The following is a 24803-nucleotide window of genomic DNA, read 5'->3' on the forward strand; positions in this document are numbered from 1 at the left end:
ATGCAGGCGTCTGCCTCCTGCCGTCTAGCGTCAAGATTGTCTGATTTGAGCATCCGTCGAGTTGTGCACGTGCAGCGACTCGGGTATTTATTGCACGCACGGTGGTGTGTCTGGAACCATTTGGAAATCTGCTCGTGTACGTGCCCAGTAGCTGCCTTTTGCCAGCAGCGATATTCCCGTAGCGTGTGCAAGGCCGGAGCAGCCTCTCCTGAACCCTCCACATGGGCGTTTATGACGCCTGCTCGGCCTTGTGCTGCTTTTGGATGAGGCTCTTTGAAAAGGAGAAGCACGGGTGGGTTGTCCCAGGCAGTAAAAGCAGCCGGGTCAGCAATAAAACTGGTAAGTGTAAATCACCCTGAGACACCCGGGAGAAAATGGGGCCAGCAGGACTAGAGCCGGTGAGAGCACTGTGCTGGCACTGCAAGAAGACGCCTTGTGCGGTATCGAAGAGCATCCCAAGACTCCTATTGCTGCCTTCTGTGTTCCCATGGGAAAGCTCGCCCAAAACTCACCCCGGTGGTAGCAGCTTTCTCCTGACTTCAGCCTCAACGTATTGGCTTGTGTTTGTTCCCGTGCCAACATTGTCCCTGAGCCCAAGCAGCTCTGCGCTCCCTCCCCGGTATTTACCCCTCTCCTGTGTCTGTGGAGACCGATCGTATCTCTGCTCGTCTTTGTTCCGCGAGGCCGAGCACGCCGGCCCCTCTCTGCTTTCCCAGTCATCTCGGCAGCCCTTTGCTGCCCGGTTTCCAACCCAGTCCATCCCTGTTGAACATGGGTGACCAGACCCGAACAAAGTCCCCAGATAAGATCTTCCTGGGGCCCTGCACAATGGAAACTTCCGCAAAGCCCGGCCAAGGTGGCTGCTGAGGGATGAGATTTTCATCCCTATGGGATGAGATTTTCCTTTGAAATGTGCGTTTCTGCTGCCCTCGGCTCATTCAGCTAGCATAAGCGTTGCTTATTCAAAATGATATTTATTGTTGGCTTTATACATTTCAAAATTACTTCATTTTTCACAGTCAATTCATGACACTCCTTGCAGATACAACTGAAATCAATTTGAAGCTTGGTCTTGACAAAGCCAACGTTTATCAGGTTTCTGCAACCTCTCCACGTTGCTTTTTGTCAAGAAAATCTTTTTCCAGCGCTGCGTTTGAAACAGGAATAGGCATTACAAGTCCCACAACTCCTCAGGGACTGGGAAAAGTGGATGGTTTCCTCCTATAAGCCTCCTTGAATCTGTGCCCATCTGCTCTGTGCCCTGCCTTCCCGCACAGGCAGCCCCATCAGCCTCCTGTCAGATTTAGATGCTTCAGTAATTCTCATGATTTCCTAAAAAGTTGGTTTCCTCAAAGCATGGGGATCCCCACTGGGGCCACCGTTACAGGGCATCTTTTTTAAGTCAGACTAGGGGGGGAAAAGCGGCGGCCGAGTGATCCAGGCCACAAAGGGAAATGTCAACCGGTCAAGTCAGCGCTGACGTTACCTCATATAAATCAAGAGAGGTGGCAGCTGGGTGTTGCTTGCAAGGCGCCGGAGTACAGAGGGATGCCTGCTCGTGAGACGTGGAGGTTGTGAGGAAAAGGTGTGTCTGGCTGGCTGCGGGTTTTATATAAGGGCGATTTCTTCCGTCTCGGTTGCAGGAAAGAAAGGGAGGACGACGCAGAGTCTCGACGACTTCCAGAAGAGCCTGAGCGGACCAGAGAGCCCTGCCCAGCTGGCTGCGGGTGATGCAGGTAAAGGCATCGGTGTGCACCGAAGCCTGGGCTGGTGAAGGCTGCGTGGTGGCAGGGAGACGTGCCTGGTGGTAGTGTCATCGCTCTGGAAGGACGCACGTCGCGTGCCTGGTGCTTGGCTTCCTCTGAGGTTTAGCTGTGCACCAAGCTCCAAGTCATCTGCCTATGTCTGTCATTTCATAAGTAATTTGATGCTAATAATTATTTCTTATAAGTTTAGCTTATTTTTGTCACTTGAGCTTCAGTTTATTGCTTTTGAAAGTTAGAAAGAACAAGAATAATCCTCATCTGCTTCCCTTGGCAAAGACCCTTACCAAGACACACGTAACTTTTCATCTGAGGGGTACAGAAGTAACAACTGCTGAAACGCCAGTTCAGGGGAAGAGCAGTTTGGCTTGCTTTCGTGTGAACACACAGACTGTTTTGGGCCAGTCGCAAAGGACAAGGAAAGGGCTTTTATTGACCCATGCTTGAAGTCTGTCCCCATGTGTGGACATGAACAAGGTCCTGCTGCCTCAGGCTCGAGCAGGGTCTTTCGTCTTTCTGGGTCTTTACTGGGTCAGTAAAGAGCAGAGGAGGAGTTTCTCGCTTGACCTCTTTCCTTGTAAAGGCACTGGGATCCCTTCTTAGAGGCGTCCCCCCCACTTTTCACTCTGTCTCCCTTGCCAGCAGCTGAGTCTTGCAGAGATGATGAAGTTGAAGGTTTTTGGCATCATCTTTTTCTGTGGTCTCCTCTCGCCCTCTCAAGAAGTCTTGTCCGGTCTGTCCTGCGCCGTCAGCCCAGTGGCAATGCAGAACGGTAACTAGAAACATAAGTCACGTTTGTTTTGAAAGCTATGCGGGACCGTGACAAGGAGGGAAACCTCCCGAGTGTCTTCATCTTTCTGTTATAGTTGTTCAGAGCTTCTGACAGCCATCGCTGGGTTCCTGGGTCAGGGAAGTCTCTCTGCTCCAGAGCCGTTTCAGCACCAAACAGCCATGCAGGATTTCAGGGCTAGACCTGGATTGTTTCCTCTTTTTGTCTTAGCTTCTCATTTCCATATTGGAGCAGCTGATATTTGGCAAACAACTGCTGTGAAGTTTAGCAGTCGTGTTAATATTTGCAATGCTCCAGCAAAAAAAAAAAAAAGAGTCTTGTTTCAAGTTGTTTTTATTAAAAAAAAAAAAAAATCCAAACCAAACAACAAACAACCCCCCTTTACGAATGGGAAACAAGTCATGAGTGGAAGCGCAATGGCTGAGTGGGGTCGTTTCTGGTAGCACAAACCGTGCTGCAGTCTTGACTCGGAGGTCTGGGGTGCTCTCCACTGCTGTCCCTGCCTGTCAATTCACTGAGGCCAGCTTTGGTTCAGTGCACGTTGTAAAATGCCACCCGCTACGTGATTTGACTGCACCGAGGCAGCTGGTGGCGTTGTAAGGAGTTTTGGGGAGCGGGGGGTCTTTGTGGTGTGACGCCTTTGCCAGGACAGATCTGACCAGGGGGAGAGAGGTCCTTGCTGCAAGTGCTGGTCCTCACGCAGAGCTGTTTTCCAGCGCTCTCGGAAGCCATACTTCAGAACGGGCTTCTCCAGCAGCACCTGCAGGGCCTCGTGCTCCCAAACATCATGGGTGAAGGGGGTCTGCTGAACTCTCCCACCAGCATCACTGGGTAAGTGGAGAGCGAGGGCTTCTCCGGGAGTGCACCTTCACCATCGGTTCCGAAGCGGCAAAAGCTGAGCTGCAGCTGGCACGACTGGCCCCAGCAGTTATCCTTGGTTTACCTGGATACTGAAATTCTGACCCCGTAAAAGTTTCCCATGTGGTAGCAAGGTGGACGGTGCAGTGCGCTGCAGGTCACGGGTGCGGATGCAGAATGACGGCTCTGATGGTGCTGCTGCTGCTGCTACCTGAGGTGCTGGGCAGCTCTGAGAGAGGGGGGAAGGGGCCGCAGAGAGAAAAAGCTGACGGCTCTGTGGAGTTGGCTTCCCCCCCAGCCCCGTTCTAGGTTGCCTTCTTTTGCGTTTCAGCTGCAGGCTCCTCCTGGAGCTGGTATCTCTTGCTTATAACACCCGTGCCTCCAGCTGGAGGTGGCCGCGGTGATGTGGGCGCTCTAGGCTCCTCGGCGGGTAGAGCTGCTCCGCTGTTAGAAGATGCTTTTGATTTGCGCCGGCTTTTGCTGTTGTTTGCAGCCTACACCTTGCCAAAATTCGGCTTGCCAAGCTGTCAGTGGTGCTGCTGCGAGGAATCGGGGTCCAGATGACCATCACTGCAAAGCTGGAGCTCAGCGGCAACTGGTGAGTGTGGTGTTTCAGAGTGGCTGTTAAGGGAAACCCCCATCCACAGGCTTCCTGTTGTGCAACATTTTGCATCTTTCATGGATTTCTAGGTGTTTCTTACCTACAGTAAACTCACAGAGCAGAACAGGCACCGAAAGGTGGCTCGTGGCATTTGTAGTGAGTTGGAGGAGATGGAGGTGCAGTTTGTTGCTGCTGGCTTTGCTGAGTTTCTCTGGGTAGAGGCTGAGAGGTGAAATCCGTTCAACCCATTTGCTTTTTTCAGCTTGGTTGGCCTTCTTTCAGAACTAATTGAAATCTTGGTGGATGTGAACATTACTGCAAACATTAAATGCACAAATTTTGAATCGGGCACAGTCCAGGTCGCTGTCGAAGACTGCCTCTGCATCCTCGGTGCCATAAAGATCAAGCTCCTTTCTGGGTAAGTGCCTGGGGATTTATCTTTTCCGCCGCGTGCAACCCTCCTCACTTTATCCAACGATCTAGACAGTCTGCCAGGACACAGACGGTGCTAAGTTGATACAGAGCCAGGCCTCAGGGAAGTAATTTCTTTCCCATTGCCAAAGCCAGTTGCTTCAGTGGAACTGGCAAAAAAGTTGGCTGCTGGAGGATGAGGGTTACTATGCCCTGTTTGCCCGTGGAAATTTTAAGATCTGAAGTATGAGGTTTGGTACCTCTTCCAGTGCACTTCTTTAGACTTAGCTCCTGAGCTGATGTCCAAAGGGCAGGAATAACAGGGCAGGGGGTGTTCTAGGGAGCAGCACCACTGCTCGCCCTGGTTTTATACTCTGTCTCTGGCTGCTGTCACAGCAAGATGCTGGGCGTGTGTGTGGGCTTTGCTCTGACCCCTGGGGGTGTGTGGAATTCCGTGCGAATGTCCCATCACTGGCTCAGTCTTATTAAACTCTCTGCAGAAAGAATTTTCTAACTTCAGGTATTGACGAATGCAGCAGTAAATTGATCATGGGAAATATTTTCTTTTATGGCTTTTGAATTACTCATTTTTCAGGTTCACTGAATTTCTCATAATTAATTTTTGCATTATGCATTATATTTCAATCAGTGCAGCAGCTGGTTTGAAACAGACTGTGTAAGTGAGTAGAGGAGCACAGATCACCCGCTCTGGGGGGTCGTATTTTAAGTTTTAGCAGGATGAAAGTGATGGTGCTCAGGAAGCAAGCTCCCTGTGGGGTAAGGGGGAGTGTGGATGTACGCGGTTGCCTTCATGGCAATTCCTCAGATGTGTCTATAGGCAGAACTTGGGTGTAAATAATGAGATGCGTTATGAATTCCCGCTGTCTGTGCCTTGCCAAGTGTGCTGCTGCGTGTTCTAACTCAATAGCCCAGAAATATATTGATTATCAAAAGTAAATGGCTCCGCGCTGCCTGCAGGCACCACGCATCCCACAGTGATCTATTTAGCAGCAGCGCTGAAATGTTACGCAGCACATTCCTCCTCCTCGTTATTCCACATGTAAATTGTTTGTTTCCCATAACTAACGTGGAGATATTTCACAGCAGCTTCACCTTCCCTTAACTACAGCACTGATTTAAATACCAGAGGGAGACAACCACGCGCAGGTTACGCTGTGAGAGGCTCACTCCTGGCGTGCAGCGACGTCTGCGCACCCCAAGCACTGGAGCCTTCACACAACGACTTCCCAGAAATTAGCCCCGCTCTCCCCTCGGCGAGGATGCAGCTCCTTGCCCCCCTGCCTTCTGCTCAGCCCCTGCTCTGGCCCGCGTGAGCTGCAGCTGCGTCCCTGAAGGGATGGCTGAGGACCTAGTAGGGTGTCAAGTGAAGGCTGGAGATCCTGTGGTCTCCTGTCCTGGAGCTGTGATTGTAGTGACTGGAAATGTTTTTCTTTCCTTTCCAGCTTACTGTCCCTGTCGGTACATGAGGTAGTGCTTAACCGGCTGACAGCAACTCTGCCCGGTTTGGTAAGCCTGAAGGTGGCCTTCCTCTCCTAGCTGACAAGCAGAAATGTCAGGAGCCACACACCTTACGAGGTCACAGCAAGCTGCACCATCTTTCTGTGTTGCTTCCCCACATCACCGGCCTGTGCTGCTCACCAGGGATGTCCGTGACCGGCCTGGCTGCTGCCGGTGTGGTTCTGCCCACGGGGTGATGCCTGAAATATTCCCCAGAGCAAAGCAGGCCTCTTCGGTGCGGTACCACAGCCCCAGTGCTGCTCCGCTGCCCCCGAGTCCTTCACAGCATCCCAGCTGCTGCCCGATGCCACGCAGCACTTTTTCCCTGGGGATTTAGAGGAAAAGGAGCGGGTCTGATCAGCTGCAGGGGGGTGGTGAGGGGGGTCGAGTGGTTGCATTTCTGCTTTGTGTTGCAGCTGTGTCCGGTAGTTCACATCGTGGTCAACCTTGTGAACATCCAGCTCCTGGGCACTCTCAACGGTGCGTTTCTTGGGGAGGAGGAGGAGGAGGAGGAGGTGGTGCTGCTTCCCCGCGTTCCGGGCAACCCCTTCCGGTGGGAAGGGCCCTTTCCCATGTCCAGTCCATAAGTGTGTCCGGGAGGAGCTGCGCTTCTGCCACTGAACCGGGAGCTCACACCCAGCAGTCCAAGCGAACTGCTCGCACCCCGGCCCTTCTTACGCCGTTTTTACACATCACCCTTGGGTTTAGCTTATTCTCTTTGGCGCTCTCTTTGGGCTATACTCTAAAGGCGGATCCCACGAAGGTGAATTTGGGGATGTTCTGGCCGTTTTGAGTAGGAGAAGTGAACCAGCGTGGGACGTGGGCTGTGGGTGTGAGGTCTGCCTGGGAGCTTGCGGGGTCAGGGCAGGAGTTCGTGCTGCTGCTTGTTTGCTGGTGTAACGATCTTCTTTTCTCTCTGTGAAGCGGTGATCCCCGTCGGTACGGCAGGAACGATTCACTACCGGCTGGCCAGCCTCCCGTTTACCTCCGGCTTGTACCTGGGGTTGGATTTAGATGTAAGTTAACGCTGGGCAGCAGGACCCTGAGGGCCTGAGTGTGGCGCGGTGCCTTTCAGACTGTTCACCTCATCCCGTGGGAGCAGTTCTCCTCTTCCAGTACGACCCCACGGAGGAGGAGCTGGGCTAAGGACTCGTGCTGGAAATGCTGGCTAAATATTTAGATCCTTATCCAAACCACTGCTAAGTGACCGTGTGTACATTTCTTCAAGCCCTTTTTTGCTCTGTTTGCAAACTTAGTCCGAGAGTGGCTGGGAATGTGTGTCTGCTGTTCGTTACTGCTGGGACAAGCAGTTTTCATCCTCACCCTGCCTGCAGACTGGTGCTGTTGCTTTTTGCCATTGCTATTCAGTCTCTATGCTAAACCAAGCTAATGGATCTATTTTTTACATCTGTCTTGTTAGGGGAAAAAAAAAAAAAAAAAAAACAGCAAAAACCAAACTACTTTCGAACAGGAGAGCTTGAAGAAAAGAGAGTGGCTGGCGAGAAGCAGCTGGGCCATACGCAGCAAACAGCAAGGGCTGATAACAAACCCTGCAGTCTGTACGACCTGCGCTGCTGCTCTTGCTTTAGTGTGGATACTTCAGTGGGATCAGTCTTTGCCCCCGCCACCCCAGATGGTCGGCGATGGTCTCCTTAGCAAGGAGATGGTATTGGCGCACGTCTCCGGTGGAGTCTGCGGATGGCTCATGCCCGACTAGGGGGAGGGAAGGGCTGGCACCGCCGGGCTGGCAGCACCTTGTCCACTCACTCGCTCTGGGAGTGAAGTCTCAAGGGTGAAATGAAGCAGCGAGTTGTGATTTGGACAAAGTGCATCGTTAGCTGAGGCGGCCTCGATTATGCACTCCAGCCTTTATCAGCTCCTTTCCTCTATTAAACTTGGAGGGAACTGCTCCATGTCCAACGCTTTCCCTAGGCTGCTGGCGAGGGGAGGGCTGTGTCAGCTGGCACAGACCCCCACCCTCCCTCTCCAGGGTCTGGGCACACCTCGTGGCTTCGAGGGCTCGGTGTAAGGGCCGCGTCACCTCTCTTTGCAGGGTGCGGTGAAGCAGGTGGGGGGCAGCATCATCCCCCATGACTCGTCCCCCTCTGCTTTGCCTCCGCTGCTGGACAAGCTTCTGGTCTTGGGGCTGCGCCAGAGCTTTCTCAACGCAGCCCTGTCCCTCATGGTCCAGATACCGCCGCAGACCTTCACCTGCACGCCAGAAGTCGTGAGTGTGGCAGCACCCGTGTCTCATGCGGGGGGAGGTGGCAAGGGACACAGCCAGACCGTGGCTCGGCTCAGGGAGCGGGGCTGTGCATGGCGTGGCACGCAGCCGGTCCGGGGCCTGCGGGTGGATGTGCTCCCGCTCCAGCCCCAGCACCGCCTCCTTGCTGCTCTTTCCAGAAAGCCGTAATAGCACGTGCCACGGTCGGCCCTTCTTGTTTCTGTACAAGCACCCCCAGGGATACCTATTGAAACCAGTTGTATACTGGTTATGCCATGAGCTCCTGGAGGTCTGTAATCCATTTCAAGGAGCCTGCAAAATGTCACTGAGGAAAGCAGCTTTGTGCATGTGATGCAATTCTCTAGGCACACGCGTTTTCTCTGCTTCCACTGGGAGATATCAGGGGTCTGCACACCGACAAGTGGTGAAGCCTCTGGGTTGCATCTCCTTCCGCTGGTGGTTGCTCTCACCTTAACGGCTGATGGGGACTCGCCCAGGCAGCTGGGGAGCAACAGAGAGGGTGGAGGGCTCGGGGTGCTGCTGTAGCGTCGGTCTGTGTGTGACTGAGCTGCCTGGGGCTTCACTGGGGACAGGGAGCGGATGAGGGCTCGGGGACTGGCCCCAGGGGTGCAAACAAGCTGACTGGGAACAGGGACACATGTGGCCCCGGCAGGGCGGGTGTTGCTGAAATCAGCTGGAGTGCTCATCGGGGCTGCTTGCGCTTTTGTTCCAACAGTTCTCCGGTGCCAGCCGTCTGCAGGAAGCCATCACGACCCTCGTTCCTGCCGGGGTGAGTAATTAGTGTAAACCTCGCCAGGTCCGAGGCCAAGCGATGCACCTGGATGTGCCGGTGTGCTGCCGCCAAAGGTCTCCAGACTCCTGCTCCCCTCAGCCACGCCAGCCATGCCAGCATAGCTCAAGGCTACCCTGCTGTCCGACCGGCTGCTTGGAGTGTGGGAAGGGGCTGGAGGTTGGTGCCCAGCCCTTGGCAGCCTCTGCGCGGTGCCATCGGCTCTAGCCAACCTTCTCCTGCTCCCTAAGCAGGGAAACGTCCCCTCTCACAGCCATTGACAGAAAGAGCTGATAAATGTCTGGCATCTCCTGCTTCCTGGGCACCACGGGCACCCCCTTACGGCTGCAGCCCCCTTCGTGCCCACCTTGGCTTCCTCAGCCCCTTACTGCCCGCAGCAAGGGGTGCTGACCCATGCTGCCAGACCTCTTTGCTCTGTAAACCTGGCTTGTCCAAGGTCTGTGTGACCTTGGGGGAAGCCCTACAGAGTTACAGGGCTGTGAGAGCCCACCAGAGGAGTGCCAGTCCCCTGTCTGGCCAGTGTGTGGGGTGCAGGTAGCCACCTTTGTGCGTCCCTGATTCCCACAGTGCTCCCGCTGCCAAGGGACCAGTCCTCTGAGCATTAAGCTAACGTTGTCTGGGAACCCACTCATCCTCTTGGAAGAGAACAAGGCCACCATCGAGCTTTCGGTCATGATTCAGCTGTTTGTTAAGCGTTCAGACGGATCCATCCTCAACCTCCTGCTGCTGACGGCTGTAAGTGTGGATGTAAAGCCCACAAACTGGTGAGGTGTGGAGCCGGCCAGGTGACTGGCAGCTGGGATTGGGGTGTCTCCATGGACTGATCCTCTCCCTGTCTCCTTGCAGGGCCTCCACCTAAACACCCACGCGTCGGTTGTTGGAGACAGGCTGGTGCTGGAGGTGTCCCTGGGCAGGTAGGCTGTCCCCGCAGTGGCTGCAACGCCCCAGCCTGCTCCCCCGCGACAGCCCTGGGTGTTCAGCCCTGCTGGGAAGCTCTGGCTTTCCCGGAGCTCAGGGTACAGGTTTAGTTTTCTGGGAGGTGGTGGCCAGAAGAGAGCAGGACAGCAGGAAGGGCTGCAATTCACCAGGGACACTCCGAGTGCTGTAACGCGTGTCCCTCGGTGACACGGCGCTGCTGGAGGTGCCTGAGCTACGGCAGAAGGGACGGGAGCGTGACACGGCCGGGCAGCGCTGCCCTCTTACAGGCCGGGGACACTCTGCTGTGTGGCGTTAGCTCTGGGGCCGCTGGAATGTGTTTTGGTGGCTGTAAACCAGACATTTCACTTCCTGAACCTGAGAGCTTCATACCTGGCTGATGGCATGAGGTGGACGAGTGTTGCTGACTTTCAGCAAACATGGCAGCAGGGGGAAAGTTTTTGGAGACTGGAGGAAAAGTCTATGTCAGTTTTATAACAAGGAGAAATGAGGTAACCTGAATAATTGTAAGACTCTTCAGCTTGACTTTGATCCCGGGCAGTAGTTTGAAATGTCTGATATTGGACATGAGTGATAAAGGAGCAAAGGGAAGTGCTGTCGTTAGTGCCAGTCAAGGTGTGATTAAAGATCGGAAAGCATTCCTTATGGTGTGAGGTCTGAGATTTCAAGCCATTTAGCTTGTCAAAGAGCCAGATTTAGAAGCAACATTGGCATAGCTTGTATGCAGCGATATAGAGAACAGAAATGCATCAAAGGGCTTTAATTCAATAGACAAAGATATAACAAGATTCAATAGAAGCAGGAAAGAGAAATTTGAAGTGGAAATAAAGCGTATGTTTTGGCTATGGAGATAGCTGGGTGATTGCAAGGATAGATTAGGAGCTGTAGCGAGTTCTCCAGAGCTCATGATCTTTAAATCCAGGCTGGATCTTTTTCTGGAAGCTCAGCTCTCAGCTAACCGGGAGCCGACTCCTTTCCTAAGGTGAATGACTACCGGGGCACGGGGAGGGAAGGGAAGCTGGGAGCTGGTGCGTGCCCTGCTGCGGCGCCGTTTCATTTACAAGCAAATAAAAATCAGGTTAAGCTTTTGTTTTCCTACTGCCTTTTCTCTCTCGCAAGAGCAGCAGTGCCTGCTGTTTGTGCTCAACACTGTGACCCCCTCACGGACGCCCCGGTGGTGCCTCAACGGGATCCCCTGTCCCTGGGCTGAGCGACGCCGCGCTGGGAGGTGGCGGGGGTCTCACGGAAGGGACCTGCGAGCTCTGGCCAGTGCCTCGGTGTCCGACACGCTCTTTGCTTTCCTTTCCCTGCAGCATTTCCCTCTCCTTGGACTCTTCTGATGTTGGCATCAGTGACGTAAGTCTCTCGCACCAGTCTGGGCTTTACTGGGCAGGCCGGGCGGCCGAGCACGGTGCTCTGCGGCTTTGGGGAAGGAGGGAAACAGGCGGTCGCTGCGTGATGCTGTAACGTGTCCTGGCTGTGATGGATTACATCTGCCCATGGTCTTAGTTGTTAGCTGCTCTACTTCGTACGTTGTAGCAGTTCTTTCTGCTGCCTTTTTTTTTTTCCCTTCTGCCTTTTCTAATAACGCAGATGTAAAGCCTGAAGCCCGTTTGTTTGTTCACCCCTGCTTGGGCAAAGCTTACACGTTGTTCCAGCACGAGTTTTGCTGGTAGAAGGTTTCCCAAAGGGAGCACCAAATACAAATTGAGGAAGAAAAGTAGATTTGCTTTAAAGAAAAGAGGGACTATTTGTTCTTTCTCTGTGGCGGTGGGAAGTGATTTCCAGTCCTGAGGGACTGGCTGTCGTCCAGCCGCGGCGCCGGGCTGTGCTTGCCGCTGTCGTGTGCCGCTCACGTCCTTGTTCCTTCTCTGGTTCAGACCTCGAGCTTGAAGCCGCACTGCAGCGTTCTGCTGGTGGAAACGTTACTGCCCCTTATCAACGGTAAGGTGGCCGGGGCAGCTGTGACAGCGGGGTGCTTTGGCTGAGGAGGGGAGCGGGGTACGTGTGCGTGACTGAAAGCTGTAGCAGGAGCGATCAAGGGGCTGCAGTCCCCGTTTGGAGGCTGTAGTTAAAAGTCCCAACCTCATTCTCACACCACCCACCCCAGCTCCAGCCCTCGGGGCCCTGGCCACGGATAGAGGCAGAGAAAGTGAGGAAAGCCAGAGTGCATCGTGCGCGGTGGTGCTGCGGTCCGTGCCCCCAGAGCAGCTCTGCTGCCTTCACCATCCCTGGGAGCAGCTTTGTCGTGGGGTGGGAGCTGGGCTCGCCCCTCCGGCGGTGTGTAAGGACCTGTCTGTCCCCTGCAGGTGCTCTGGGCATCGGGATCCCTCTGCCAAACGTGCTGGACATCCCCTTTGTAAAGGCGAACATTCAGATATCAGTGGTGAGTGTTCAGAAAGGCTGTTTCCTCCTGCCGGGCAGCAGCGCAGGTCGCTGGGGCTGTTCCCGGCAGCCAGCTCCTGTAACAGCCCCTGCCAGTGGTGTCTTGGTGTGCAAGAACTGCAGATTTTAAGCCTGGAAAGGCCAGAAAGGGTTTTTCTGTCTGACCTCCTTCAGGTCAGAAAATGCTGCCTGAGCACCTCATGCCCAGGAGTATTACGGAAGCAGGTATGTGACGAGAGGTGCTCAGCCCCTCTGGGGGACATCCTGGTTCCCCCCTCCAGGCTGCCTTTCCCTCTGGAGAGCTCTGTGGGAGCAGCTCTGCTGTGGGTCCGGGGGGTCTGGCAAGCCCTTTCGAGTGGCACTATTCAAAGTGTCTTGAATTGCACCGAATTCCAGCCCTGTGCATCCTGGAGATGTCCCAGGGGGGCTGGGACGTTCTCTGACACTTCCCGAAGGGGACTGCGCCCCCCTCCTGACAAATCTGACATCTGCCAGAGGGTTTTCTGTTCACTGTGTCCTGCTGACAAGCGGCTGTGAAGCGGCATCCCTCAAAGTTGGGCAATAACAACTAAGTGTGTCGCTCCTTGTGCTTCTTCAGGGCCTGCTGGCGATTCTGGTGTGATCCGGGGAGCGCGAGGCACGGGGAGGCCCTTCTGGGCAGAGAAAGGGGAGAATGACCAGCAAGGATGGAGCATCGAGACCAGCGTTATCTGTTTTCCTTTTCTAAACTTGTTTCAAGATTCTCGATAATATTTAAGACACTTTAAATTTAATTGGCTGGTGTGAGCACTAAGGTACTTGCATGAGCCAGAACCCGGTAGGCAGCTCTGTGTACAGATATTTATTGAGAGAAATCGGCGTGGTTTTGGGCTCACAGCTACAGCAGTTGCATGTGATGCTGCAGCGGAATTGTTAACTTTGTCCTGAGGGAAAATCCTTCTTGATATAATGAAACAGCTGCACGTGGCTTTCTAAGTAAACATCGCCATCCCTGTTCGGAAGGGTACGACGTGCTGAGCGGGAGCTCGGGGTACGTTTGTCATGTAACTCTTTTAATAAACATTCCTACTTTTTTAGTGCTTGGAATGAGGTTCTGGTTTCTGATGCTTCTCAGGGAGAGTATCTGTCCTGGCTTCTGCTACAGGATCGGGCTCCTTTGTGACAGCTGGTCTCTTGGGTTTCCATTTGTAAATCTTTTTCCACTCAAACTTCCCAAGAAAAAACCAAAACAAACCACTTGGATTTTCAGTGGCTACTCCTGCCCAGGTAACCTATGCTAATTCACAAGCAGAAATCAGAATGAAATTGCATTTCCAAAGGTCCTGAAGCATTTCCTAATAGAAGCTGAAGGGAAAACTGAGCAGTGTGAGAACACTGGAGCACACCCAGCTGCCTGCAGTCATCCCCCTCTGCTTAGACTGATGTGACCGTCAGTTGGTCTCTGCATGTCGCAGGGAAAAGAATTTTGGCATTTTTGATTTCAGAAAAAAAAAAAAAAAGGGGTAAAAAATAAATAAATCTGAGGTCTTAAATGGCCCCTCAAACACCTGTTTTTCCCAGCACTAGGCGTTATTACCAGTGTGTTGTTTATTGCTACCGTCCCCCGAGCTAACGGCCGTGCGTCACTGCTAAAGCACGGGTGATGTGCGAGCGGGTCTGGCACCGCTCGGGGGCAATATCCTGTTCTGCGCTTCTGCCTGAAGGTGAGAACGGCTCTTATCTGCCCGGCCAAAGCGCTGGGCTGCTGCGCCCGTTTCCAGCATCCCAGTGGGATGTTGGGGAGGGATCACCAGGCGCAGCAGAGGACGTGCTGGACCCCTCGGCAGTCCCGGTTCGTGCGAACTGCCCAGAGCTCTCCTGGGCTGTGCCAAACGGCAAACGGTGGTGTGCACCGTCACCGTGCGGGCTGGCACGTCTCGTGTCACAGCAGAAGGGTTTTGGGTGGGTTGAAGGACATGATAACGCCAAAGACCGGCGTTTTGGCGAGTCTGAACGGCTCCTTTGGTTCCCAGCCCTGTGCAGGCTGGCGGTGCCGGTGGGACTGCGCTCCCCAAAGGCTCTTCGGCTGCTGGTAACACGGACCTTGCCGTGTCCCCGGGCAGAAATGGTGCTCCTGCGCGGTGATGGGACTCCCCGCTCGAGCAGCGTGCTGCGGGCGGCCCCAGCACCACCCAAGCCACGCGGGCGAGGAGTTTCTGCGAAGCAAGAGGGAACGCCGTGGACCGCTGGGCTGTGCTCGTGAGCCGGGAGCTCCAGACCCCACTGCTCATGCCCTCTGGTGCCAGCCTGCCCCTGGTGCTGGCAGAGCGGGGTTTTGGGGCGCGGTGTGACCCCGTCACCCGGGGGCAGGATGAGCAGCCCCGCTGACCTGCGCTGGCAGCTGCTTTGTGCTACCTTGGGGTTACTGGGCTGATGGGGCTTGGCTTCTCCGTCCATCCATTTTGCCCACGGTTTGGCACAACGGGCTTTGTTTGTCCAAGGTTTTGTCCTGGTTCCTGAGCAAACACCTTCTGTACGGTAAGCAAAGTTTAGCACCTTTTCTGCACGCTCTCTTGGCCAGCACTTCTGTGTGCATTCTGGTTTGCTGGAGGGGATTAATTTTGCTGGCACGCTGCAGAGTAAGCTGTGATCTGTCACTGTCCCAGGGGTCTGTTTGAGAAAGAAAAGCCGACGGGAAGCGTGTAACCAGAGAGCTCGCTGCCTTGCTGAGCCGGGGCAGGGGCTGTGCGAGCCTGGGGTCGCAGGGAAGTGGAAAAGGCGCCTTGTGCAGCTGGAAACGGCTTTTCCTCCCAAGGCCTGGCCTCCGTCATGCTGTTTATCAGATGGGGCTGGGCGGGAAGGAGCAAAGGGCAGCATCTCCTTGGTGCAGCTCGTTATTTCTGCAGCTCCCAAATCATCGAGTGCCTTGAATTGCTGGTGGGCTCATGAGTAAATCCAAAGCAGAAAACTGCAAGTCAGAATTCATAAGAACTGGGACAATCCTGTGCACAGTGGAAAAACCCCTGAACAGTCGTTTTCCAGTGTGCTGGCACCCTGACACGCTGGAAAATCTTTTTAGAGGGGAGCAGCGGGAGGGGTGTGGGGGCTGGCTGCTCCCCCCGGGCTGCGAGTGGGACCTCGGGCTCTCCAGCCCTTGCTTCAGGAGTGTCCTGGCAAAGCTGCATCCCTCCGCTGCTCCACGGGGGCTGGCAAAGGGGCTGTGCTCTGTTTCTCCAGTGTTTGATCCATCCGGCTCTCAGGTCCTGCTCCGTTCCCTCCGGCAAGGGAAGCCGAGCGTCGCCAGGCGGCTCTTCCTGCAGGACCCTGGGATGCTGCCCTGGGAAATTATGGATTTTGTTTGTGCCAAATAGGTGGATACAAATGCTTATTTCATCATTTCTTTTTCCAGGCGAATGCCAAGAGACTGCTGGGGACGACAGTGGCTGCCTCCTGCGGAGGCAGTGAATCGAGTGACGGGGGAGCAGCAGAAGGTCCCAGCTCTCCAGCATGAGTCTGCTCTGCCCCCATGGCTGGTCCCAGGCGGGACGTGAGGGCCGGGAGTCGGGGTGTGCAGCTCCCATCACCATAACCCCCCGTGCTGGAGGTGCAGAGCCATGTGCTAAAACCTAAAGCCAGAATATCCACTGGCAGATAAATACATCTTTTTATGACTGTAGCTTATTCCTTTTGGGAAACTGATTTAAGATATATTAGTCAAAGAATAATGGCTGCAGCTCTACCAGGAAACTTTTATTAGGAGCAGTTCCCTCTATTGCCAACTTTGGGCATTAAAATCATTAGTCAGGTCCCCAAGCTGGGCATATAAACCTTCAGGGTTTTTTATGCCTTATAATAAATCAACTTGGCTTGTTTTGTTTGCTTTTCTATTTCTGAGTCTCTGAAATATGAGGGTTTGAAGTGCTTTTCAGCAGCTCCAGAGGCAAGAAACAATGTGTATAGCTGTTGCAAGTGAAAGCAGATGTATGTGTATATAATGAATATGGTTTCACGGGCATCACCGTTGCAGAGCCTTGGTGAGAGCTGCGCAGCCAGCAGTGAGGGTGCGCTCGCCCTGGCTGGAGGCACCTGCCAGCAGCACCCAGTGATGGAGCAACTCGGGCGGCTTTAGGAGCACTGTTCTCAGCCCACCCTTCCACTTCGGACACTCAAATCTCTTGTGGGTTTTTCCCCCTCTTCTAGTTTCCTGAACAACCTCCCGAGCACGGAGGCATGGTTGGTCCGTGGGGGAGAATGTTCCAATACGGACAAACGCACCGTCGGTGCCCTGGGGTGGGCGCACAGCACCCTCACCACGCGTGCAGGCGCGTTTCACTCAGCGTTTTCTCTGTGACGAGCTTTGTCAGAAGTACCGTTTTGCAAACAGAACTGCCTTCACGTCTAAAATTAGAAACCATTGTGCAGACTGATTTTTTTCTTTTTTTTTCCCCTTCTTTCTGACCTAGGGAAAACCACCAGCTGTAACGTTCCCATAGTAACACGAGAAATGGAGGATAAAGCGGATGCAAGATCTCTTGTTGGAGGGGCCATGTCGTTCTGCAGCTGAGAGGCACAGGGCTGCTTTGCATCCTTATAAATTAGTGGAATTTTCATGCTCCCTTAATTAAACGTAAGGTCTGGACATCTGTACTCGTACCACTTCTTAGCGAGACAAAATTCATCTGGCTTCAGGTACAAATCTTGAGGGGAAAAAAGTCAGTAGTCAGACCAGAAAATGCAGCATGAGAGATAAATATTTAATTAAAGCATGGGACGTTGTTACAAACCATCCTCTTAGTGCAACAAAACCACCAAGAGCAGAACTGGAATAGAAAGCCGCTAGTGCAATGCTGTTATTATCCTGAATCTGAGAGTGTGTGGTTTTAGTAAGGCGAGAAAGATTTTCAACGTTTCAAGCCGTGACAAAACACGCAGAGTGACTGAAGAGTCGGCAGAACAACTTCGCCACTGTTTCACTCCGGACCCCAGCCTTCAGCCCGTCGTGGTCTGCTCTCCACTCCTCGCCCGCAGCTCGAGGTTGCAGGGGACCAAGACATAGTCCTGAGCGAGGGGAGGAACGAGGGTCTGAGCGAGGGGCCCGTCAGCCTGCACGGGGCTCTGCAGGCCGATGGCCCCTCCAACACAGCCACCGCTCGGGTCCCTGGGGCTAGAGGGGGGACTCTGCCCATTTAAAGCGGTGAAACTCAGTTCTGCGGGTTAACAGGGCTAGAGGAGCAGGCTCTGATTTATTTTGGAGTCAGGAGGTCAGCATCGCTCCCGGGTCCCCTTTATATCAAACATAGCAGGGAGCAATTTAAATGTCTTGTTTCCTACCTTGTGAATCACGACGTTGACGTCAGCGTAGGTAAAGCTGGAGATGTGGGGCAGGAATACGCCGTCGCTCAGGACCGCTAGGAAAAAGAAGAGGGGAATCACCAGCTGGGCGCCGCCGGCGTCCCCACCGCGCGCCCTGGGCGGCAGCACCCCCGCGAAACTCACCGTTCACCTGCGCCGGTACCTCCTCACGGATGGTGGGCAGAAATAACTCCTCCAGTAAGGCAGCCTGCCGAAGGGGAACCCACGGTCAGCTCGCAGCATGACTCAATCAGAAGGAGAGGGGCAGGGACCAGCAAGAGAGGAGTCCTGATGCTCACTGCACCTCTGCTAATCCCGCACAGACCTGCCTCTCCCTTCTGTGGGGTGCAGCGAGCCCCCAAAGTAAGTATTTCCCTGCTGGTGACTGCTGCCCCGGATGGTTTCGGGCAGTCTAGCCTGGCTGGTGCGGCCGGGGGTGACCAGGCTATTTGGGGACAGTGCTAAGGCGCAGGCTGCTGCATTCAGCAAGTCGCAGCAGCACGGTGCAAGGAGGGGACACGGCCGTGGTCGGTCACTTGGGGAGCGCATGGCTGGGGGCACCTACCGACACAGGACCCACGTCGGAGGCAGCCAGGCTGAGCTCGACATCCCTGGAAAACAGAGAGCAGCGCGGGAGCTGCTTGTAATGAGCTGCAATAAGCAGTGACGTTCGCGTTCCCCCCCAACGCCACGGCCGAGTCCAGGGCCAAGCCAGCGGTGAACCTGGCACCTGGGCACATCTGAGCAGGCAGCTGGAGCCTTAATTTCCGTCCCCCCAGGCACAGCAACAAGGGCTTGAGGACGTTTTGGCCCCCGGCACCCAGACTGAGCACTTTCCCGTGGCCCTGCCGGAGCGGGCAGGCTGCGCTGGGGCGAGCGGGCTGGGGTGCGGGACGCTGTGGGGTCGGGGTCTGGAGCGACGGGCAGGCACTGCCGGGGCCCCCCCAGCTGCAGGCTGGGTTTGCAGATGGGGCAGTCGAGCGTGGGCTTTGCCTGGCAGCGGTGCCGGTGGTGCATCAGGAACAGGCAGAGGCGGGTGGTGTTGGCGTGTGCCGGTCCCCCGTGTGCGCCTGTGCCGAATGCGGGGGGCGGGAGGGGACAAGTTCACTTTTCTCTCTAACCACGTTACTGGAGTCTCACCATTTCCCTCAGGATAGAGCTACATCTGCAATGCCCAAACCACAAAATCTAAGAAATTCCCTGGACCACTTTGCCTCTCCTTTCCCTGTCACCGCTGGGACGTGTCCCCTTCGAGGACTCGGAGCGCAGCTGGGTTCATTACTCTATCACTGCTGCAGAGATCATCATCCTTGTGTCGGCGACGCTAAGGAGGAGTCCTGCAGACATATCCTGTGAGGGGGAAAGAGAGGGCACGATCAGAGTGAGCAAATGGTCCCGCTTCAGCTGTCAATAGTGGGATGTGCTGAACCCATCTCGTGCTGCCACCTGCAACGTGCTCCTCGTGCCCTGCTCTGTGCAACGGAGGCAAACGCTGCTCAGGTTCGCGAGCACCACAACAGGTAAAGGCTAAACCAGCCTCCTGTAACAGCTGCAATCGGGCTGGGTCTTGGAGCAAAGGGCATTGCCCCTGTGCAGCTCGGGCGCGCTCGCAGAGCACCTTCCCCGTGCTTGCAGAACACGCTCGCAGGGCACACTCACCACGTTCACACTCAGGAAGCTCTGGAAAGTTGTCGATCCCGCCCCGACGTGGATGGTGAGGAAGAGCTTCAGGGCTGCCTTGCCTTCCTCCAGCACCACCCAGGGCGAGCTCCTCACCACGGCTTGCAGTACCACTGGTAGGTCCTCCTGGAAGAGCGAGCCCATCTGCCGAGGGAGGGGGGGTTATTTCTGGGCACTGCACCCCCGAGGTGGTGGGCACTGCCTGAGCTGGTGCTGTGCCTCTCGGAGCAACGGCAACAAACCTGAGTAATCTTCTCTGCCGTGGTGGTGGTGGTCAGCAGGCTCTGAAAGACAAAGCACAGCTCGTGATCCCACCGATGGTTGTGTGGGGGCTGCTGCTCTGGGGCTTGTGCCCAGCACGGCCACGAGAAGCCTGCGGGTACGTGCCAGAGCCTTCCTGCATGCCAGCACGTGCCAGGAGCGGCGTTCTGGTTACTCTTCGTGGCAAATCCTCCATACATCGTCAGGTGAGCAGTATTCTCGGGAGCCTGGGGCACTCAGAGACACAGTCTCGTTTCTTTGCAGGACGCACGGCTCCTCCAAGCCGTTCGTGGGGCAGGGCTGTCCCTCCAAATGCATATTCCCTACCCCTTCCTTGCTCACGTGCTCTACTCACCGGGATGGTCATGTTGAAGGCTCCAGCTATTTCCAAGGCAGAGAAGAGGCTGGTGTAGAAGTGTTCAGAGAAAGCCAGGGTGAGGTGGGAAGGGCTGGAGCTCGCCAGCTCGGGCATGCTAAACGGCACGGGGCTGACTGGCAGCGGGATCGCCACCCCCGCCACCTGGAAAGTCGTCTGCAGGGACACAGGCAAGGAGGAAAGGAGTTTGAGGTGTCTCGGGGTACATCGCACTGGAAGGAAGTGGCTCTCCCAAAGCCTGGAGCTGTGAGTGCTGGAAAGCAAGGACTTACCTGCAAGGACACAGTGATTCCCTGCTCGGAGAACACGGGTGCAGCCAGGGGCAGGTACTGGACCTGGCAGCTCGGTGTGACGGGGAACTGAGCTGCAAACCGGGCAGAGGGACGCTCAGAGAGGGGAGGGGAGCAGTGACGGCAGGTTGGGGCTGGGGAGCGTCTGAGTTTCTCAAGAGACAGGGAAAGAGAGCGAGGTGGAGGGAGCGGGTCCCCGGGGAGATGACAGCAGCGGAGTTTCTGCTGCTGGGCTTCTGCTGCAGGGTGGGAGCCCGTCCCAGCTCATGACCTGCTCCAAAATGAGCCCCGAAGCCCTTCGTCCGTAATGAGATGGAAAGCCGAAAGCTCACCTGTCAGAGACATCAGCTGTTCGTTTGGTGAAAGGAGCAATTTGGAGACTTCCAGGCAAATCTAGGGAACAAAGAACAAAAAGAGAGGCAGTGGATGAATGTGAGGGTCTGCTGGCATCAGGCGTCCCCTGAACGCCTCCCATGTGGGTGTCCCCATCATCTGGCTGCGTGGTAGCTGGGAGATGGAGCACGGCAGTGTTTGGTGACCGCGGGGCTGTGGGGGAGACCTGGCAAAGCACCAGGTTAACTTCAACTGTTCTAATTCTTACAGAACTGTACAACTCTGTCTTCATCTGTCTCACGCCTTTACACGCTTTATCTTACCTTATCGATGTTAATCTCCTTGTCCACGTCTGAACTAGAGGACTTGCTGGATGAAAACAACAGAATGGAAGATGTTAGAGAAGAACCAGCTCAGATAAGGGTAGGTGAGTGTCTTTTATCTGAGCCAAAAGGCAGCCAGAGACAGTATCACCATTATTTTCTATCATCTATTAAGCTACGATTACAATTCAGAATCCTAAAACACTGCAGAATTGCCATTGGACTTGCATTAAAAATGTTCCCGCTACACTACTTAGAAAGATCCGCTCCCTTAGAGAAAAGGAAACTGTCTTGAAAAGGGTGGAACAACCCTGCAAGCAGAACAAATTTCCTCCCGCGAAGATAGCGTTAACCTTTGTAAGCTTTTAGCGCAGTGAGCAGGTCTCAGTCATGTCACCTTCCTGCCTTAGAAATGCTTGTGCCTCAGTTTCTTCTTTTCACCCATTACCCAGACCCCACAACAAGGAAAACCATAGGGTCGACCTTTCCAACTCCTCGGTGCTCTGTATCTCCTCCAAGGTGGCTTTGCAGGCAGAGGCCACCAGCTCCAGGTTCCCTTCGGGGTTCATTTCCACGTGGAGGTCCGCCAGGATGGACAGTCTCATCACCTCGGTGGTCGAGCTGTGCCAAGGCAGGAGAGGTGGAGGCTGGAGCGTGGGGGCTGCCCCTGCTCCTGCTCGTCCCAGCCCCCCCCGCTCCCCCAGGCAGGGGGCGAGTGCTGGATGTGGCCCCATCGCTCCGGTGGGGAGCTGGGGCTGCTCCCAGCCCCGCAGAGGTGTCACTCACGGGTCGGGTGTGATGCCGAGGTCCGCATCGATGCTCAGCCGCAGCCCGGTGTCGGGGATTAGTGACAGGGACAGCCCGGCGACTTTGACGGAGGTAATTTGGTTCCCGCTGGAGCAGGAATGAAGGTGTCGGGAGGCCAGCCCAGCCTGGCGTGCAAGCCCTGGCTGCTCTCACAGTGGGCAAACCCCAGAAGTCCATGAGATCTGCACCACGAGTCTGTGCCCCAAGGGTGGCGCTGGGGCTGCTGCCCTCAGACCCCAAAGGAGGAGCCAAGAGCTTGTTTCTAAACCGCTCTGGTGAACAGCTCTGTTGGGCTCCAGGAGGAGTTTTGCCCTCGCTGGCAAAATGCCTTTTGTGACGATAGTCAGTGCTCCAGCTAAACACCAGCGTGAACCAGCGGTGCGGCGGCAAAGCCTGGGGACTCACCTGCTGGGCTCTGGGGAGCCGAGGGACGGGTCTGGGACTGTCGGGGCCGTGAGGTCCTGCCTGAGGACTGTCTCCACGTGATGCTTTGAAACTTCAGCAACTGTGAAACAGGGCAGATACTTTACAAGACCCTCTGGAGCTTGTGGCCTGAGGCACAGAGCTGGACAGACTGAAATCTGTCCAGGTGACACCCTCCCATCCCTTACCAGTCCGCCTGTTACTAGCTCTAGAGAGGGGATGAGGAAAGTGAGCTGATTAATGGCACAAGTCTCCGGTGACAGTGTTTTGGTATTTCACAGCCGGCTCAGCAGATGCTGCTGCCTCCCCTCCCTGCTGACGGCATGGGAGATACGGGGTCTGGACTTACGGTAGCTCAGTCCTGATGGGGTGAGGATGCCCCCGCAGTCCGGTGCCCTGGTGGTGTGAGCGGGGACCAGGAGGCTCAGGAGGATGCTCAGGGTGCGGAGCGTCGCCGTGCCGGCGCCTGGAGGAGGAGGGCACCCGCAGCAGCCCGGTCAGAGCAGCGTGGCCCTGGCCCGGCTGCTGAGGCACGGAGCCACGCTTGGGAGCCACAGATCCGCTCCTGGGTTGGGTTTGTGGTCCTGAGCTTGTCAGCTTTTGTGCAGCACCACCACACAGCTCTCACGTGGTGCCTGAGGCACTCGCAGGAGTCTCAGCCTCACAACCCCCCTGCCAGGCTGTAAGCTGGAGCTATGCTTGCAGCTGGTTTGTGCCTGCTGCAGAGCACAGAACAGCCTACAGCTGGAATAAAACAGGAGCTAGGGTTGGGTGAGGAATGGCTGGAAGCTATAGAGGAGGCTAAAATCAAATAAAAAGGTGAAAGTGTTGTCAACCATTTGGGAATTGTATATAATGTTTGTAATGCTCTTACAATATCAGGAAAATAAGTGATCCAGGAAGTTTAACCTGCAGAAAACACGTATTTACATCAGTCTTTGCAGAAAGAGGACTTCTGATGAGAAGCGACCCTTACAGAGACACACCAAAGTAAGTACAAGCGATGCCTGTATCAAGCTATTCAGTTTGCAAACGCATCTTTACCTTTCCTGGCCAGTTGTCTCATCCTTCTGACTCAGCCCGTGTCTTGCTGTGGCCCCACCAAGGAACTGAGCTGGCTTTATATATCCTCACAACCAAGACTGATGGGGCAGAAATTGGCAGATAGGGGCTGGAAACCAGGACACCGGGCGGGCGCTTTGTTTTACAGCCCGTTTTTATTGTTTCCCCATATACTTGGTGACATTGGCCGTTGACCCGGCGAGGTGAACGATTGAACAGCAGGTGCTGGGGCAGTTTGTCTTTGTTGTGGCGTTCCAGAGGAGCACAAAGGAAAGTCTCTGGGTGGAGGGTGCCAAGAAATCAAACACTGTTAGAAAGTGAACATCGGTTTCTTCGCTCTGCGCCCGCGCTTTCTTCCGAACACCACAGGGACAGCCGCCACCATGGCCACACCAGCAAGAGGCTGCTGTGGTTGTGTTGCTCTCCCAGCTGGGCAGCTCAGACGATGAGACCTGCACGTGTCGTGCTGAAGGAGGTCTTGGCCGCTCACCAAGGATGCCCTCCAGTTCCATCAGGCCTGGGTAAGTCTGTGGGAGGCAACAGGAGTGTTTCTGTTGGGTTCAGTGAGAAGATCAATCATTTTAAGGTATCTTCTCTAACCTCTGGTGGAATGGCCCACGTACAACAATTCCTTCCTCTCTTTAACAAATTCCCAATCAAAAGCCACCAACAACATTTATTACAACTGGTATAAAAACCGATGGGTGATGTCCCCCCTCTTTTGATAACGTCTCCACAAGCAGCGAAAGCGTTCATGGGAGGGAGCCAGAGGCCCTCTCCTTCCTGTGCTTGGGGTCCCTTGTGTTTTCCTGGCTTTCTTTCGCTCTAGAGGACAGAGTGTTGACTACCTGCAAATGCCATGTAAGCCCGTCCTCCCTGGTCTCGCCCAGCTCCCCATGCTCCATGTTCTGACTTTCCCCCACGCCCCAATATTTGTGATCTCAGCTTTGAGGCACAACCGGTCTTCCAGAGAGGGTTGAATTGCCCATTTTGGTCTGAATCCCTTGGCAATGGGGTGAGGTGCCCAGCGCTTGTTGAAACACCTGCAGCAGGGAGGCGGCCATTGTCCTTTGTGCCTCGGCGAAGTGAGTTATTGGGCGCTGGTTCCAGGTGCATCTTGGCAGGTTCAAAGCCTTTGGCTCTCGCCAGCGCCCTGTTGCTTTCCTTCTCAGCATGACAGAGAAATGCCAAGAAAAGCAGCGTTTCAGCCACGCTGTGCATTTCCAGTGAAGGCATCCAGACAGCAGTGTCAAGAGAAAATATGAAGATATATATCTCGCAGCCTGCCCAGGGAGAGCAGGATTTACACTTCTGCGCTGATCTATGCAGCCCACTTAGAGGCAAGAAATGTGTTCAGAAAAGTAAATCCATTGAGAAGGTTGTAACCTGCAGACGAGTCCCCTGGGGCCACGAGAGGCGTTTTGTGGCATCTGATATTTGTAGGGACATGGGCACAACCCAGAAAAGTCTCTGAGAAATAAGTCTCCGCTGTGTTTTAGAGCAGAGGTTGGAAATTTGCCCCTGCCTTAGCTTGTTCCAGCACAGGTAATAGAGGCAGCTCTTCCCGGCGCAGTACTGGAGATTTATCTGTGGAGCGTTATTATCATTTACAGTGGTGCA

The 24803-nt window shown here is 54.8% G+C and overlaps 2 protein-coding genes across 2 annotated transcripts; one reads left to right on the top strand and one right to left on the bottom strand.

Moving 5' to 3' along the window:
• Positions 1-2423: 2423 nt before the first annotated feature.
• On the top strand, positions 2424-14664 carry LOC104350117 (BPI fold-containing family B member 4). The gene is made up of 15 exons (XM_009955864.2): positions 2424-2535; positions 3270-3384; positions 3905-4009; positions 4275-4430; positions 5887-5950; positions 6358-6421; positions 6866-6957; positions 7995-8168; positions 8902-8955; positions 9544-9711; positions 9823-9890; positions 11226-11268; positions 11793-11856; positions 12222-12298; positions 14443-14664. The coding sequence occupies exons 1-15, from the start codon at positions 2424-2426 to the stop codon at positions 14662-14664; spliced, it is 1578 nt and encodes a 525-aa protein (XP_009954166.2).
• Positions 14665-17265: 2601 nt separating this feature from the next.
• Positions 17266-24088, bottom strand: BPIFB2 (BPI fold containing family B member 2). The gene is made up of 17 exons (XM_086474670.1): positions 24032-24088; positions 23674-23710; positions 22471-22587; positions 22104-22203; positions 21678-21785; positions 21375-21512; positions 20892-20937; positions 20568-20628; positions 20218-20309; positions 19925-20101; positions 19551-19592; positions 19288-19452; positions 18911-18978; positions 18194-18239; positions 17773-17836; positions 17608-17684; positions 17266-17334 (listed from the first exon to the last, which is right to left on the bottom strand). The coding sequence occupies exons 1-17, from the start codon at positions 24086-24088 to the stop codon at positions 17266-17268; spliced, it is 1464 nt and encodes a 487-aa protein (XP_086330796.1).
• Positions 24089-24803: the final 715 nt, after the last annotated feature.

Source organism: Leptosomus discolor, chromosome 17, assembly GCF_034619465.1.
Source record: "Leptosomus discolor isolate bLepDis1 chromosome 17, bLepDis1.hap2, whole genome shotgun sequence".
Lineage (NCBI taxonomy): Eukaryota > Metazoa > Chordata > Aves > Leptosomiformes > Leptosomidae > Leptosomus > Leptosomus discolor.

Bases quoted from the DNA above. Each gene is read 5' to 3' on its own strand.
- LOC104350117 (XM_009955864.2), top strand. From the start codon at position 2,424: ATGATGAAGTTGAAGGTTTTTGGCATCATCTTTTTCTGTGGTCTCCTC. The intron at 2,536-3,269 runs GTAACTAGAAAC...GCTGTTTTCCAG, and splicing joins CCCAGTGGCAATGCAGAACG to CGCTCTCGGAAGCCATACTT. The intron at 6,958-7,994 runs GTAAGTTAACGC...CTCTCTTTGCAG, and splicing joins ACCTGGGGTTGGATTTAGAT to GGTGCGGTGAAGCAGGTGGG.
- BPIFB2 (XM_086474670.1), bottom strand. From the start codon at position 24,088: ATGGAGCATGGGGAGCTGGGCGAGACCAGGGAGGACGGGCTTACATGG. The intron at 22,204-22,470 runs GTAAGTCCAGAC...CCTGTTTCACAG, and splicing joins CCCATCAGGACTGAGCTACC to TTGCTGAAGTTTCAAAGCAT. The intron at 20,629-20,891 runs GTAAGATAAAGC...TTTGTTCCCTAG, and splicing joins AGGAGATTAACATCGATAAG to ATTTGCCTGGAAGTCTCCAA.